The sequence below is a fragment of the Protopterus annectens genome, chromosome 1.part0 (assembly GCF_019279795.1).
Source record: "Protopterus annectens isolate FY-2018-M chromosome 1.part0, PAN1.0, whole genome shotgun sequence".
Taxonomy (NCBI): domain Eukaryota; kingdom Metazoa; phylum Chordata; order Ceratodontiformes; family Protopteridae; genus Protopterus; species Protopterus annectens.
Window position 1 is genome coordinate 846,458,249 of NC_056725.1, and position 17,676 is coordinate 846,475,924.

General features: G+C 42.6%; 1 protein-coding gene across 1 annotated transcript in view; it reads right to left on the bottom strand.

The window, feature by feature from the left end:
• Window positions 1-17,676, bottom strand: part of KPNA5 (karyopherin subunit alpha 5) — a 710,535-nt gene that overhangs the window by 561,659 nt on the left and 131,200 nt on the right. Inside the window, exons 4-5 of the mRNA XM_044063660.1 lie at window positions 14,548-14,638; window positions 6,316-6,410 (exon numbers count right to left, since the gene is read on the bottom strand). Coding sequence (XP_043919595.1) covers window positions 6,316-6,410; window positions 14,548-14,638 — 186 coding nt within the window. The remainder of the gene's footprint in view (window positions 1-6,315; window positions 6,411-14,547; window positions 14,639-17,676) is intronic.

Sequence of the window (17,676 nt, forward strand, 5' to 3'; positions counted from 1 at the left end):
CCTCATGACACACCACAGGCAACACATAAATCACAAAATCAGTGTGCAAGCAGTCACAGCCCTTAAGGCCAAATACAACACCAAACATAATTGTCATAGGTGACTCCATAGTCAGACACACCGACGTCCCACTCACCAGGCTGAACAAGGAGAGGGTCACAGTAAGCTGCCTATCGGGCGCTAGAATCCGCCACATAACACAAGCACTCGGGTCACTCCACAGCAAGTACAAATATGACAGTCATTGTCCATGCTGGTGTGAACGACCTGAGACGTACCTCCCTGGACTACATGAAAAGAGACAGAGGAGTTCTCTGATTATGTAGCCCAGGCAGGTATGACCCTGACCCTGAGCAGTATCCTTCCTTCACCAAGAAGGATGCCACAACATAGAGACAAGATGATCAGCTTTAACAATTGGCTTAATTTCTGGTGTCATTCAAAGGGGATCCAGTGTCTGTCTGCCTGGGATGACATGCTTGACGAGCCACGCTGCTTCGCAAGGGACAGCTTGCACCTGTCACCCCTGGGATTCCGGATATTGGCTAAGGCTCTTGCCACCCCCATAGTGGCTTTTTTAGGCAAGGCTCAAATTCTAAACCTACCACCCTAGAAAACAAAAATGGGAAGAAACTAAGGGTAATGCTGCTCAATGCCAGAAGTCTAAATCTCAAAATGCACGCACTCGAGGCCCTTCTCAGTATGGAGAACATAGATGTCTGCGCTGTGACTGAAACCTGGTTCAAGGCTCCTGAGAGCACCCCGGCACTATCCGGTTTTACCTCATATCATGCGTTCCAGACCCAAAACCCGGACCACACCACAAAAGGAGGGGGTGTATCCATATTCATCAAGGATACCCACACCTCCAGGTTGGTGGCAACGCACGAAGCATCGGAAACCATCCAGGTGCAATTAACCATAGGCAAAACTGCTCTACAATTTGTACCATGCTACAGGCCACCCTCTCAAACTCAGGAACCCCACACAGCCTTCCTGAAGACGCTGGAGGGTATAAATGTATCTCCAAACACCATTATATTGGGTGACTTCAACTACCCGAATATAGACTGGGAACATTACTCAAGCCCCAACTTTCTAGCCCAAAGGTTCCTGGAGTTCATAAATTCAAATGCCATGGAACAACTAGTCACCGTTCAAACAAGAGGGGAAAATATACTAGATCTCATCATCACAAACATGGGGACAAAATGCTCCACACCGGAAGTATATCCCTCATTGGTGAGATCAGATCACAAACTAATCTCACTGGAAATCCACATCCCGCCCCCACCCCAAACAAAAGACACCACAGTGAAGAACTTCTCTAAAGCAAACTTCACACTACTCAAGACTGGTGTGGTATCCTTCAAGGCCCCCGAGCCAGTGGAAACCACAACCCAAGCTGCGGAAGCCCTTACAAATGCCTTCTACGAATACCTCCAGGACTGCATGGATCAGGCAATCCCCAATAAAACCAAGACTCTTTCCACCAAGGGCAAACGTCCAGTCTGGTGGACCCCAGCCATAAACAAACTTTACAATAAGAGGAGAAAGCTGTTACATGATAGAGCAAAATCCATAAAAAAGAGAAGACACCCTTGATCATCATTAGTAAAAAAAATACGAGCACTCATAAAATCATCCAAGGCCAACTTTGAGAGAAAAATTGCCATAGATTCAAAAGACAATCATAAGGCCTTCTTCAGCTATGTTAGAAACCTGGGTGGAAACTCCCAGATATGCTCAGAATTAGTCCAAAATGATACAAAAATCACTGAACCCACAGACATTGCCAACATACTGGCAGACAGGTTCAGTGCAAACTTCACCCCCCCCCCAAAAGGAGAGATAACTATCCCAGTGGAGTGTAGCCTCCCAGAAATCTCAAATGCGGAGGTGAAAGCTGCTCTCTCTAAAGATAAAAACACAGCATCAATGGGACCAGATGGTGTCCCCGGCTGTGTGCTACACGAACTCAACGAGGAACTAAACCCGCATATAAGGCAGCTGTTTAATCTTAGCCTTACCACAGGATACGTGCCCAAGGAGTGGCGTACGGCAACTGTGGTCCCACTCCACAAAGGCGGTGCCTCTACGGACCCTGGTAATTCCCGCCCCATAAGCTTAACAAGCCTGGTCTAAAAAGCTATGGAGAGGATCATAATGGAACTCATAAACAAAGACATAGGGGACTTGCAGACATTGGACCCGACCCAGTTTGGCTTTGTCAAGGGCAGATCATGCCTTTTGAACTTGGTAGACTTCTTCGAAACAGTCACCAAGGCCATTGATGAGGGAAAGGCAGTCCATGCAGCCTACCTTGACCTTGCAAAAGCTTTCGACACAATACCCCACTCGGGTATTATAGAGAAACTTACCAGCTTAAATGTAAACCCATATGTCACAAGATGGGTTGCAAACTGGCTAAAGGACAGAACCCACAGGGTTAGAGTTGCTGGAGCCATGTCAGACTCCAAGCCGGTCACAAGTAGTGTCCCACAGGGCTCAGTCGTGGGCCCCCTGTTGTTCGGCATCTACTTCTCAGAAGTACAGGCAAACATAGGAGGACTATGGCTGACAAAGTTTGCAGATGACTGCAAACTGGGCACCATAGTGGAAAGTACATCGGACACAGATATCCTTCAGAGGGGTCTCACGGAAACGGATAGCTGGTGCCAGAGCCATGGCCTGAAGTTAAATGCCAAAAAATGTATAGTCATACCCTTCGGGAAAAACAAGGTAACCCCAAGCTACCATATAGGTGGCAATCCATTAAGCACAGAAGAGGTTATCAGGGACCTGGGGACCCAGGTTGACAGTGGCCTTTCTTTTGACACTCACATTGCTAAAGTGGTTAGAAAGACCTTCTACATTGCCCACCTGATCATGAAGGGATTCACATCCAGATCAAGTGAGGTCATTGTTCCCCTGTACTCTTCACATATCAGACCAATGATAGAGTACAATGCCCCATTCGGGATGTATCTCACCAGTCACCTGCAGCAATTGGAGAGACCCCAAAAGTTCCTCACCAAAAGGATAAAGGGACTCCAAAATCTGTCATATGCTGCCAGACTGAAGAAACTCCAGCTCTATTCAGTCGCATACCGCCTGCTCAGAGGTGACCTATGCCTGACATACAAGGCCATGTTCAACCCGGAATTAATGGACATGCTCCACCTCAAAAAATCCAAATCTACCAGATCCACTAGAGCAAGCGACTTGAACCTTAGCACGGATATAAATAGGACATGCTGGAGGGATAGATTTGTCACCCAGAGACTCCCTATGCTGTGGAATAAAATCCCGGTCCATGTGAGGCAGAGCACCTCGCTGGCTCTGTTCAAGAGAAATCTTGACCGGTGGATGGGAGATCATAGGTTTACCCCGGGAATCATCTCTGTGTCACTGCTGGACAGAGGCACAACAAACTAATGGGCACGGTATTTTTTAACATAAGGGGTGGTGTAAGCCACAAAACTTTGGGCTAGGCTTATAAATGCCTTAGGGCAGATAGCCTAGTATAAAGCTATGAACCTATGAACCTAAAAGGTAAAACCCTCGTTTCTGAACTGTAACAATGGGGATAAAAAGACAGGAGTCCTTGAAGTACAGGACAGCCAAGAAAGCTTGAGGAAGGATCACTGCTAGAAGAGTTTGTGAAGACATCTTGAACTTTGGCACCATTAAAAAGTGAGGACTGAAACCCAGAATGAGCCTCCAGTTGCCTTCCTTTCTCAGGACCTGAAAGAGTCTTTAATAAATCTCTCTTTCTGCTGGTGAAGGGAAACTAGCTCTATAGCTCCCTGATGGAACACGTCTTGCAGAACAGGTAAGACCAGGTGTTCTTAGCTTAAGGATACTTGAGAGTACGAGGAAGAAGCTATTGCCAGTTTGTAGCCTTTCAATGATGCTGAGGACACACTAACCTAAATTAGTCTCCACACTGGAGAGGGAGGGAGACACAGAGAGAATAACCAAGGTAGAAGGGGGGTGGCAGTATAAGTTAGATGGTCACAAACTGTCTGATTTGTCAGAATAGGTACCCTTGACACCTTTAAAGTCTGGTTTGGATTCAATAATGGCTCTCAGTTTGCAGTCATCTGCAAACATTGTTAGCCAGAGTCCCTTAGTACTGGCCTGTACTTCAGAGAAGTAGATGCCAAAACAAGAGCGGTCCCAGGACTGAACCCTGAGGTACTTCAGTTGTCTGGAGCTGGATATGAAGTTGGCTATTTTTACAGTGAGTGTTCTGTCAGTAAGCCAGTTGGCAACCCATCGAGTGACGTAGGGATTAATGCCCAGCTTAGTAAGTTTATCTAGGATTCCAGAGTGGGGGGATGGAGTCGAAGGCCTTGGCGAGGTCCAGACAGGCTGTATGGACCACCTTACCCTCGTCCACAGCTCTGGAGACTGATTCGAAGAAATCACTCAGGCTCAGGAGACAAGATCGGCCCTTCACAAATCCAAACTGGGTGGGGTCCAGTGTTTGAAGGTTGCCAAATGTCTTTGTTTACAAGTTCCATGACAATACGTTCCATGGCCTTGCAGATCAGGCTCATCAGACTGATGGGGCGGTAGTTCCCAGGATCCATGGTGGATCCCCCCTTGGAGTGGAATAAATGTAGCTGTGCGCCACTCAGTGGGCACGAAGCCTGAAGTAAGGCTATGATTAAACATGTTTAAACACTAAACACATTAAACACTTAGGTGAGGTGCCAGTTCATGTAGTACACAGCCCAGGATGTCGTCTGGTCCCATGGATGCTATATTCTTAGCTTTGGAGTGCGCTTGTGTGTGGCCATAACTACAGGAATTTGGCAATCTTTTGGTATTGAAATGGGCAGTTTAGGGGGTGAAGTTGGCACTGAATCGATCTGCCAGGATACTGGCAATATCCTTCGGATCAGTTCATTTAATGCCATTCTGTTGTAGCTCAGAGACAAGACACCTCTGAAATGTAGACTTGACAGGGTAAAGCACGTCGACCCTCCTTGCATAGCACTGCTAAGTAACAGTGGTCATAACTCAAATACTGCAGTGGCGGAGACGCATGCTATTCTCACCATTAATTCATTCATTTCTTTTCTGATGCATGGCAAACATATGCTTTGATAAAGGAAAAAGTGACAAATGAAAAAGTTCTGCTCTTTAATGATTCATCACAATTACCTAGATATGACATTCTATATTGGTTTACGAAATTACCATTTATATGTTGCACCCCAAAATTGCCCTACTAAGACTAATATACTGATGGCGATTCTGCTTTTCAACCTATTTATTTTGTTCCCTCAATGAAGTAAGTGGCCCAGACTAAGTCTGCTCGTTTCTGAATTTAAAATAATGAATGCTGGGAATAACCTGCTTCTTAAACTGTCTCTAGTAGTATCAATGCTTCTTTTCCACTTAATTATTCTGATATATGTTAACCATAAGGTGTTAGACTCATGACACATTTAAATCTTCTTCCATGCAAACCAAATAAACTGCATGATTTTGTCAAGTATTCAGATCAGTAGTACTTAACCAGTTTCCATGTTGGTAAGGTGTCAAAGCTGCCACATTACTCTAACGGTTCTGTCCTTTCATCTTCAACGGACAGCGACGCTAATGTACATAAAAGCTTCTCCCAGTATTCCAGGTTGTCCTTAAATGTTTCATCTTTGTAACTGTAGAAATACCTGCCAGTCTGTGCATTTGATACTGCATTATAAAACTCATCCCTGTTCTTCATATGAAGTTATGAAAAACAACTCCAGAAATAGTTTTTTCTTCCATTTTAGCTTATGTGCAAAGCTTACAGTGCTTTACGGACTTCAGCAATACATTTAGTGAATGTAAACTGCGGGAAATGATGAACACACAAAACTAAAGAAAATACATTCTCCTCCTCCAGGTCACATGAAGGTAGGAAATGCTTCCTTCTGAAACCATGCCAGATCTGAACAAAAGATGCTGGGACCACCATGATTCATGACACACAAAGAAGTGAAGAATAAATGTAAAGGGACTAAACTAAATTTGTATCATAAAGGAAGGAAAGCCCTGGGATATGGTTAACTACACTGAAGGGGTAGATCTGCACTTTAAAGATGGACAACTGCTTAACATATTCCAAAGAAATTTAAAAACATTTTATAAAATCTGTACCTAATGTAATTAGTGAGTGGTTTAATCTACAAATCCTAAGAACAGATTACACAATCACCAAAGTGGAAAAAATTAAATCAGGATACGGAATTTTCTGTGTTGAAACTCAAAACGCACCCCACGTACTAAACAGCCACAGTTGGCCTGCCACTTGCATACCTGCAGGGTACAGTTTTCACTTCTTTTGAGAAACTCAACAAACCGTTGTACAACCCCTTGTATCTGAATCACCTCATCTATAGGAGGATCGGGTTCTGCGGAGGAAAAAAAAAAAAAAAATTGAAAAAAAAAAAGACATGAAACAGTTTAAGGCACTGTCTGCAGTTTAATTACCTAAAAAGTGATGGACACTATTTTACATGCTGTGAAAGAGGTACTGGATTTTCTGTCTCAACAGTTTACTGTAAAACAAAATCTGATCCATCACATCCATTAACTGACAGGTTGGCTGTGCAGAGTGTTTTACCTTACACTATGGCAAAGCAACTTCCCAGTAGATTTTATTAGTAAAAAGAAGCAAAGGGTGAAACATAGATGGGGAGTGTTTTTGGATTGTCCCCAGCTTCACCCAAGTTTTTCTTCCCCAATCCTGTTAAATGGACTTTCAAAGGAACCAATGACAAAACATAATCAAAAGTACTGCTGTGCAAAAACAAACTGTCACTGACATTATTCAGTAATGGCTACACAGGGAATAACTTTGTAAGCAATGAAAAGTAAAATAGAACAAGTTTTAAATGGCTGCAAGTCACTCAGAGCAGAATTCGGTTTCAATAGTCAGAAGCTTGAGATGAAAAAAACTGCATAAAACTATGCCACACAGAATTCTGAAAGGATTACCAAAAATGCAGAAGCTGTAATAGGGGAATTCTTCTCCCTCTTCCACTAGTGTGGAGTGCAAAGGCTTTGCTAATCTGTCCACTTTGGTAGATTACACTTGGGTGAGACTATACAGACCAGCAGGACAAACTAAATGGAAATCATGCCTTCATCATAAATTGGGACCAGCTCCAGGCAAAAGACTAACAGGCTAAACCACCATATTATCTTCGTGGAGAACATAATAAGAATCTGTAAGGCAGTAGTCAAACACATTTAACTATTTAGCAATTAAGACCATTCACTAGCCAAAGACCAGAGGATAAATTTACCATACTGTTCCAAAAACAGGAACTTCTAATTAGGTACTTGGGTACAAAACACATGCACACACAGACACACTAGACCGTTTTATCTTTATTCTGAAGGGGTACACTGCCTATGACTGAAGTAATTACATACAAAAAGTTAACATATTTCATTTTTGAGATACTGCCACCCCAACAAACCATACTCATTCAAAAGTAATCTTACAGTTGCCCTTGGCTTTCGTACATCAGTTGCCCCAGGATACACAATCTGTATACTTCTGGTATCTCATTGAGAAGATGAGCCTTATGTCACAGTAATGTATTTCAGTTTGCTTCAGTTAGACAAATGCACTTTCCCCAACAACCCCAATCATTTTTTTAGTCCACAATGATATAAAAGACACTGCTTTCATGTACTGCATACCTCCTAACCCCCACCTTAGAAAGGCATTCACCTTCCATGAACACCTCTGAAATTTGATTGCAAAGAAAGTAAAAAGAAATATAAACCACGGTAATTTCTTTCAATCTTTCACACTTGGGTATGTGTACGCATGCCTCTCCTGTTAAACTAGCAATATTAATTTGCATGAATCACAACTGCCTTTTGCTTTCATGAACAGCCTGCCCCCCCCCCCACAAAAAAAGAAAGCTTGCTATATATGTACACATCTCTGAGGTGCGATTGCGAATAAACTAAAGGAATAGTGAAATCAATATGGAATTTCAACTTTGTATACACACACAAAACAGTCACTTCTGTATACCTGCATGATGTTACATTATAATAAAAATGAGAAATTAACTATCACAGTAATGCACTCCAACTTGTTGCTTTTAAAACAATGAATAACATCCTCCCCCACCAAGCTACAGCAATGATCACCTTAAACGTCCTTTACTTTTAACTTCTGACTGCCCCCTTTAAATAAATGGACATTTCTGGTAAATTGCAATTATATAATGTCCAGAACTGGTGAAAAAACTGCCACAGTAAATGTAATTTAGCTTGCTGCTATAGGGTGCTACACCCCATGCAAATCAATAAAATATATTTAAAAAAATAAATAGGACTGTTACCACTTTTCCACAAATTTATCCAATTTCCTGACAAGGTAAAAAAAATCTCATCATATGACTGGCTTCCAAAGAAAGGATCGAGGTCAGATGCTAATCTTAATCTGCACATTAAGAAGGCGTGGACTAGCTACACATATTTCTACGTTCATGGAGAAGACAAAAGTACAGTTTTGTACCTACCATAAATGTAGATGTTCGAGGATTCCATTGCTGCAGTCCTGACTATTGGGTATAGTCCGCGTCCCAGTCGGCCCGAATACCAGAGTATAAGGCTGACGTCGGTCAGGGCGCATTAGACTGACGTCAGTACGTCAGGGTACTAATGCGCATGACCGACGTCATATCCTCAGTCTTTTCTTGCCCCAGATGTCAGAAGACCCAAAAAGACAAGTCCCAAAACAAACTGCACCAAAAACATGTATAATATATACAACAATATATATATATATATAAAATATAAGCATGTAAACTCACCTACACAACCACCCCTAACACAGAGGGGAAGGAGGGAGGGTAAATTGGACTGCAGCAATGGAATCCTCGAACATCTACATTTATGGTAGGTACAAAACTGTACTATGTTCTTCGTCTTCCATTGCTGCAGTCCTGACTATTGGGTAGAATCCCAAAGCAGAGGTAAGGGAGGCTGGCAAATTATAAAGTAGTAGGAGCTGACAACATGCCTTGTAAAACAGCTGAGGCAAAACCAGCCCTAGTCTTAGAGTATATAGGAAGGTGATAATGCCTAGAGAAAGTATGCACTGAACTCCAAGTAGCTGCTTCCAGAATATCCTTAGTAGCCACCCCCCTTAGAAATGCTGTTGAAGTGGCAGTAGCCCTAGTGGAATGAGGCCTAATCCCAGCTGGAATCTCCTTGCCATGATGGGAATAACAAAATGCAATGCAAAAGCCAATCCACCTAGAAATAGTTTGTTTTGACACAGGCTTGCCCTGTGAACTCAAAGCAAAAGAAACAAGTAACTGCTGAGACTGCCTAAAACTCTTAGTCCTGCTCAAATAATAACGCAATTGCCTGTGTACATCTAAAGTGTGCAAAATCTTTTCCCCTTTATTTTGAGGATCTGCAAAAAGGTAGGCAAATGAATAGTTTGGTTTAAAGCCACACTAGAAACCACCTTAGGCATAAAGGAAGGATTAGTACGTAATGATACCCTGTCCTTATGGAAAATCAAAAAAGGCTCTACTGCCATAAGGGCCTGCAACTCAGACACCCTTCTTGCAGAAGTAATAGCCAACAGAAAAGCAGTCTTCCATGACAAATATTTCAATTCAGCAGTAGCTGCAGGCTCAAAAGGTTGTAGAGTAAGTTTTCCAACACAAAATTGAGATCCCAAGCAGGAGTAGGAGCTCATGGGGGTCTTATATTCTTTGCCCCTCTAAGAAACTGCTTGAACAAAGGATGCGAAAACAAAGGTGGGTCACAATCATAGTGAGCTGAAATTGCTGCAGCATGAATCTTTATGGAAGAGAAGGACAAACCTTTGTCCAATAATTCAGTAAGATATTGAAGAGCCACACTCAAATTAGGCTCTGAAATCTCCAAATTCTTTGCTGTACTCCAAAATAAAAATCTCTTCCATTTTTCTGCGTACACTCTCCTAGTACTAGGCCTTCTAGCTTCCATAATCACATTTAAAACTTGTTGAGGAAGTTGAGACCTGCTGTGTTTCAACCCAGAATATGCCAGGCTGTGAGATGAAGAGATTGAAGCTTGACATTGAGCAGATGACCGTCCTTCTGAGATAACAGATGAGGAATCAGAGGTAAAAGCCATGGAGGCTCCTTTACCAGACTCCGTAGAAGTGGGTACCAGTGTTGCCGAGGCCAATCTGGAGCTATCAAAATCATCCTTGGCCTGTCTTGTCTGACCTTTAATAGTACCTTTGGAAGAAGCGGTAGAGGTGGAAAGGCATACACATGAAGGTTTTTCCAACTGAAAGACAGAGCATCCACTTTCCAAGCTGTGTGATGAAACCCCTTTGTGCAATACTTTGGCAGCTGGTGGTTTAGTGGAGAAGCGAACAGATCTATGTCTGGAGTTCCCCATGACACTGTCAGTTTCTGAAATACATGAAGATCCAGTTTCCACTCGTGGGGATCCATGATTTGTCTGCTTAACACATCTGCTAAGGAGTTCTGTGCTCCTGGCAGAAACCTTGCCTGAAGAGTTAGTTGCAAGCTTAGCGCAGTCTCCCATAAAATCATTGCTTGCCTGCATAGAGGATAAGAATGTGTTCCCCCTTGCTTGTTGATGTACCACATGACAGTTGTGTTGTCTGTTAGAATCAACACCTGCCCTGGAAGAAGAAACTCCTTGAAAGCCATTAATGCAAACTGGACTGCTAACATCTCCTTCATGTTGATATGTAGATGCTGTAGTCTGGCAGGCCACTTGTCTTGTATCCACTTTCCATTTAGATGAGCTCCCCAAGCAATGTCAGAGGCATCTGTCGTTAGAATCTGACTTGCCTCTGGCCGGGTCACAGAGAGTCCCTTGTTTAGGTGACATTCCTGAGCCCACCACAAAAATTCCTTTTGAATGCAAGGTATTATTTGAATGACAGTGTCCAAATCCTGGCAGTGCTGTGTCCATACATTTTGAGATACCATTGTAGCTTCCTCATATGCAGTTTGGCATTGGGAAGCACCAGAATACAAGATGCCATGAACCCTAATGCTTGAAGGACTGTCCTTGCAGTCAGCACGGACTGATGAGATAGTTGATGGAAGTAAAGTGACAGACTCTTTTGTTTGTCCGGGGTTAAAAGGCCATCTGGGCTGCTGTATTCAGTCTTACACCCAGAAAGCACATGTCTTGAGAGGGTACTAGACTGGACTTTATTTCGTTCACAGAATACCCTAGGCATCTTAGCACTGCTATAACATATTCCAGATGCTGTAGAAGGTCTTCCTTTTCTTGAGCCAGAATCAGGCAGTCGTCCAAGTAAGGATAGATTTGAATTCCTTGAAGCCTGAAGTAAGCTATCACTGGAGCCAGAACCTTTGTGAATACTCTGGGCAGTAGATAAGCCAAAGGGCAATGCAGAGAACTGATAATGAGAATTTCCAGCTCGAAACCGCAGATACTTTCTGCAACTTAGCCTTATAGGCACATGAAGGTAAGCTTCCTTGAGATCTAAAGTTACCATCCAGTGATCTTTGCCCAGCAGAGGTAAAAGCTGTTGTAACGTCAACATCTTGAACTTGGGAATGTCCAACAACGTGTTGAGGAGAGATAAATCCAAAATTGGTCTCCACGTGTTCCCCTTCTTTGGTACAAGGAACAGGCGAGAATAAAATCCTAGGCCCCTCTCTGACACAGGGACTGGCTGAATGGCCCCTATGTGAAGTAACTGTAAAACTTGCTTGTGAGCCTCTTTTCTTTGTAGAGGAGGAACGTCTGGCATGCCTTTGAAAGGGGGCATTGTATGGAAATAAAATCTGTAACCGTGGTGAATGATATCCAACACCCATTTGTCTAGAGTAATTAAATCCCAATTTTCTTTGAAAAGAGACAGTGTTCCCCCCAAAGGAGCTGCCAGACGTGAATCTGCTGGCAGCTGAAGAAACAGGTCATTGGGTCTGTTTACGAAAGGACTGACCCCTGCCCTCACCAGAAGTCTGAGCAGGTGAACTCCCTGTTCTAGGCCTAAAAGAACTTTGAGCCCTGCCCCTACCACGTCTAGACCTACCCCTAGACTGAGAATCATAAGCAGGATATGTCCACCCCTTAGCAGGCCAATTTCTACTAAACTTGGTGGCTGCACCTGCAAAAATCTTTAACAGTTTGCATAGACTTAGCTTTGTCCTCCATTTTCTTTAAAACAGCTTCCACAGGCGAACCAAACAACACATCAGACTGCAAAGGAGCATCCAAAATCCTTGTCTTAACATGCTCAGCTAAATTCTGATCCTTCAACCAGGCATGCCTGCGAAGAACAGAGCTGGTAGCAGCCACCCTCGAGGAGGCCTGTACAGCATCAAAACCACATTGCAAAGAATGCTTACCCACTTGTTCAGACACATGAACCAAATCCAGCAACTCTTTACACTCAATACCTTCCGCCAAAGCATCCACCTTAGATTTCAATTGTGAAAGAAGGTAATTCTGATATTTTAACATGTGAAACTGACAATTCAAAGCTCTCATGGCTAGAGTGGAAGAAGTATACACTTTCTTTCCCCACCTATCCAAAGCCCTCGCCTCTTTATCAGTGGGGACAGGATTTTTAACCACAGAAGCTTTTACACCCTTAGGCCCCTGGGAAATAGTTTCTGGGTCGCCCTAGGACTCTTAAACAAATATTTATGAGCTTCGGGCACCCTATAATACCTATCAGGCTTAACAGGAGCAGGAGGCAAAGAGTCAGGGTTCAAGGAAGCCTCTGCAAAAACATCTTCCACCACATTCAACACAGGAGGAATAGCTAAAGGCCTATGCTGGGGTAAAACAAGAACTCCCTAAGCCTTTTCCTGGAGTCAGAGTAATCCTGGCCTTCCCATTTAAAGTGCTCCCTCATGGAATGCAAAGTCTCTGAAAATGAGAAATCCTCAGGTGGAGACGCTGTAGGAGTGGAATCATCCACATCAGAATCAGAATAGGTAGGATACTCCTGTAAATCTTCCACAGAAGATTCTGAAGCCTCAGAACACTGTTCAAAACTCTCAAACTCAGATTCCACCCTAGGCCTCTTATCAGGCGGGGCATAGAACCCCTAATCATAGTAATCAAATCTTCTGCCATCTTAAGCATATGTTTCTTAGGTACAGAACCTGAAATGGTAGGAGAAGCCCCCACTGAAGCTGAAGTAGGCCTACCTCTCATAGAAGTTTTGGCAACAGAAGGAGAGGCCCTAACTACCTTGGGAAGAGAGGGAAGAACAGTCACCTGAGAAGCCCCTCAGCCTGGCCTACCTCCTGAGAAGGCACATCCTGTAAGAGTATAGTTTCTGCCTGGGACTCCATGGAAACTCCTGGCAAAACCTCCGGCTCCACTGAGCCTTCCAAAGAACCGACATCCGGGACTGCCGGTTCCTCAACCCTAGGCTTCACTGTTTTATCCTTGCGCTTCTTGGAGAAGCGGCCGGAGCATCCGACGGCATTTTGTAATTGCAACGCTTCCCAAACACTAACCTGGCACAGTCCAACCTCCTCTTAATAGTGCGTTTGTTAAACCTAGCACAAGAGCGGCAACCAACAACGTCGTGCTCAGGCCCTAAACAAGGTATACACAAGGTATGATAATCCCTATGAGGTATCTGTTTCCCACAAGAAATACAGTTATTCACTTTTCTGACATCCGGTAAAATACTGAGGCAAGAAAAACCAAAATGTTCCCCAGCGGGTACTTAGCCAACTCTGTTTCGGTCTGAAACTCCGGTTTCGGAAATATTTCAGTACGCCAACCTGCACTCGCAAAACTGCTTCTGCATCGGACCATGCGGCAAAAAAGACTGAGGATATGACGTCGGTCATGCGCATTAGTACCCTGACGTACTGACGTCAGTCTAATGCGCCCTGACCGACGTCAGCCTTATACTCTGGTATTCGGGCCGACTGGGACGCGGACTATACCCAATAGTCAGGACTGCAGCAATGGAAGACGAAGAACATCAGGACCTCTTATTTATCAATAACATTTCTTCATCAATTTTAACAAGTAACTGCAGGATAATCATTTGGATAGCACAGGTACTATACTAGCCAAATATTTATCTCCTGCAGAGAGTTACTGGACTGAATATTTTTTATATATATATATATATATATATATATATATATATATATATATATATATATATATATATATATATATACACACACACACACACACACACACACACACACACACATATACATACCTATATATATATATATATATATATATATATATATATATATATATATATATATATATATATATATATATATATATATATATATATATATATACATATATATATATATATATATATATATATATATATACACATACATACATATACACACACATAAAAAGAGAGAGAAAAAAAAATCACCTCAGCATCTGCTATTGGGCCCTTTGACCAAGGTACAGATATAACTGAGGACTTGTCATTAAAAGGTCAAGTCTCCAAGATAACTATGCAATATGAATGTAGTGAAAAAAATCGGCGCTTACCTTTTGACAGTAGCTTTCTAAACTTCCGTGTTGCCGTCAGCTGCTCATCTGGATCATCTGAGAAAATCATATATGGAGTAATTTCACCTTTCTAGAAAAATAAAACATTTGTTCATTTGCTGTTGCATACACAAAATACAAGTAATTACCAAATTACCTAACTTGTAGAGGAGGGGATTTTTCTGCAGTAAGTAACTGAACTGCTGGGGTTTCCCCTTCTGGTCTCAATGCTGGGCAATATTTTTCTTAATCATCCCTTCATGCTGGGATATGTATGCCTTGGCATCATAGTCCAAACAGGAAAACTTACCCAGAACCTGGACTGTTTAGTTTCACCCTGACCCATTTATCAAGCAGAAGCTACAACACTAGGCTCAAATAATGTTCTCAAAAGTGACCTCAAACAAAACTTGTAGCTTATAAAGACCTCCAGTATTTGCAACAAAGGAAGTACATGAACCATAAGCACTAGCAGGAAGTCTCTTGATGAAGGCAATAGATAATTTAAAATGCACAAATGCCCTTCTGCAAAGCCTCCATCAAAGCCAACCACTTACGAGTCAAGCAAATGATCTTGGTACAAGGGACAAATGAATGGCTGCATGTTACTGTTTTATGCATTTAACCCTAGCAAAACAAAACTGAAGGAACCTCTTATGTGGAGACAAGACACTAATCTAGCAAGAAGGTGCCCATCAACGCAAATAAAACTATTCATGCACTTTGCAGCAGTCACCGCTGTGCAGGATAAAAACAGGAGGTATATCATCCTCTTCAGTATTAAAAATGGCATGAGAATAAACCAGTGTCTCTCTCTCCGAAAAAGGTACAGTTTCTGTAGTTACATTGAGGAAATGAAAGTTACATACTTATAACAATAGATCCATGTTGTTAGATTTTCGTCCGATTTAAATTGTGGGAGCGAACCAGATCAGATCTTTGCACAGATTTTGAAGCTCTTTAGTTCCTGGGCTCTGACTCCTAACCCTATCCATGACTCCCTGAGCTCCACCTCAGATAAAGGTTTGCCACCATTAGAAAGTGTATCCCATATCTAGAATAAGCATACAAACCCAATCAAAACAAATCCCAGAATACAGAAAAAAAAACCTTGCAAGGTTATGGGAAAGCAGCTGCAAGAACTGCGCAGACAAGGTATGCGAGATACAACAGAGTCATCAAAAGCCTACATGTGACAATTTGGAAGGGGGCATGTGGGAAGGACGTTGAAGTGGATGAAAATAAGACAACTTGGATTAATCGTTAGTGTAAGCACATAGGCAACACTGGTTATGAAAGTTATTTTCATCCATTTCAACTGTGGGACAGATTCCCAAGAATATAGTCCTGAATGGCACCAAGGAAGGGCACTCTAGGATAGTGGAGTGAAAGGAAGAACGTAATCTAGATTGTTCATCCAGTTTATAATGAGATACAAATGTCTCAACTGCTGACTAAGTAGCTGCTGGACAGATATTAAGTAATCTGTTGGCAAATTATGTTGAAATGGCCACGGATATTGTGGAATGAGCCTTAGGTTAAATTGAAAAGACTAGCCTTTTTATTGAAAGCAAAGAATGCATTTGAATAACCATTCAGTCACTTTAGACACTGCACTACCAAATTTGACATGTACACCACAAACTAGCCTGATTTTCTGAAAGGTTTGGTCACATGAAGATGGAACCTCGGATAGCGATGAATGTCCAGCATATGTAGCATGTATTCATCGTTGTTTGAAAATCTCAGAAAAAAGGCTGGCAGGTTTAGTGTCAGATGCCACCTTCAAAAGGAAAGGTGCATTAGCCCATGTGATAAAGCAGTCTTTGTGAAAGACCAATGCTTGCATCTCAAATTCATTTGGCTGAATTAACAGCCACCAAAGGAATGGTTTTCCAGGATAAGAAATAGATAAACTGATGCTGCTGGCTTAAAGGGCAGTCAAGTCAGTGGTTGTAGTACCATGGTGATATCCAATGGAGGCAGTGGGTCTCTGATAGGAGGCTGTATGAAAGGTTCCTTTCAAAAGGTTTAACAGATTCTTAAAGCTGTAGAATTGCCATTCTGTCCAATGTGGAAGCTTGAGATAGCCATCACTGACAGATGAATAACTGGAGCTTCTATGGAAAAATTCTGACAAGAAATGGAATGAATGGGAGCACAGAAAGGGTCTAAACCTCTGGACAAAGCCCAAATGGAAAATCTTTTCTGTTTGCGATGGTATATTTTTTGTAGTGGACTCCCTTTGAGATGCTAAAGTGATCCAAACAACCAACGTGGTAAGCCTAGCATCTCAGACTAAAGTTAGAACTGGAGGTAACAAGCACATTTCTTCATGGTTTTCTGCTCTAGAAGAGGCACTCTTGATAGACGTATCAATATATCTGGATAATGGTCCAGCATATACTGATGTTCTAGCAGAAGCCACAGGAAGGGAAATAATGTTTGTTGTGGCCAGAAATGGGCAATGAGGATCACCCAAACCTTGCATATTTGCTTTCTATATGAAATTGTTCACTACAGGAAGTGGGGGAAAAAGGAGACCTGGGGGCCAAATGTGGACGAGCATCCCTTGCTGACCATCCCTGGGGAGGGATCAGGGTAACTGCAGCATTTGTGGTTTAGGTGGGATGCTAACAGGTCACAGCAACGTTGGCCCCAGCAACTAATAATCAAAGTTGTTACTGTTGGATTGAGGGACCATTCATGAGTCAAGATAGATCTGCTCAACTTGTCCGCTAGTACAATGGCAATGGATAACCCTGGGAAATGAACTATTAGAAAGTGTTAAGACAACATTGAGATTTCCTCCCTGTTTGTTGATGTACCAAACCACAGACATGTTGGTCTGCACAGATATTGAAGCATTTGGGAGGAAATCCTGAAAGGCCTACAACACCAGGACTGCCCTCATCTCCAGGATCAAAATGCCTCTACACCCTGGACTGGATGGATCTGTCACTACCATCATGGGAAAGGGCTATAAGGAATGGACATCCTTGTATTACTGACTGAAACAAAAAAAACCCCACTTTTTTGGGAAATGGAGCCAGGGACTCTGAATGCACGATAAAGGAGACAGCCTATGGAATGGCAATGAAGCTTGTCGTCCCTGGCCCGAAGTAAAAT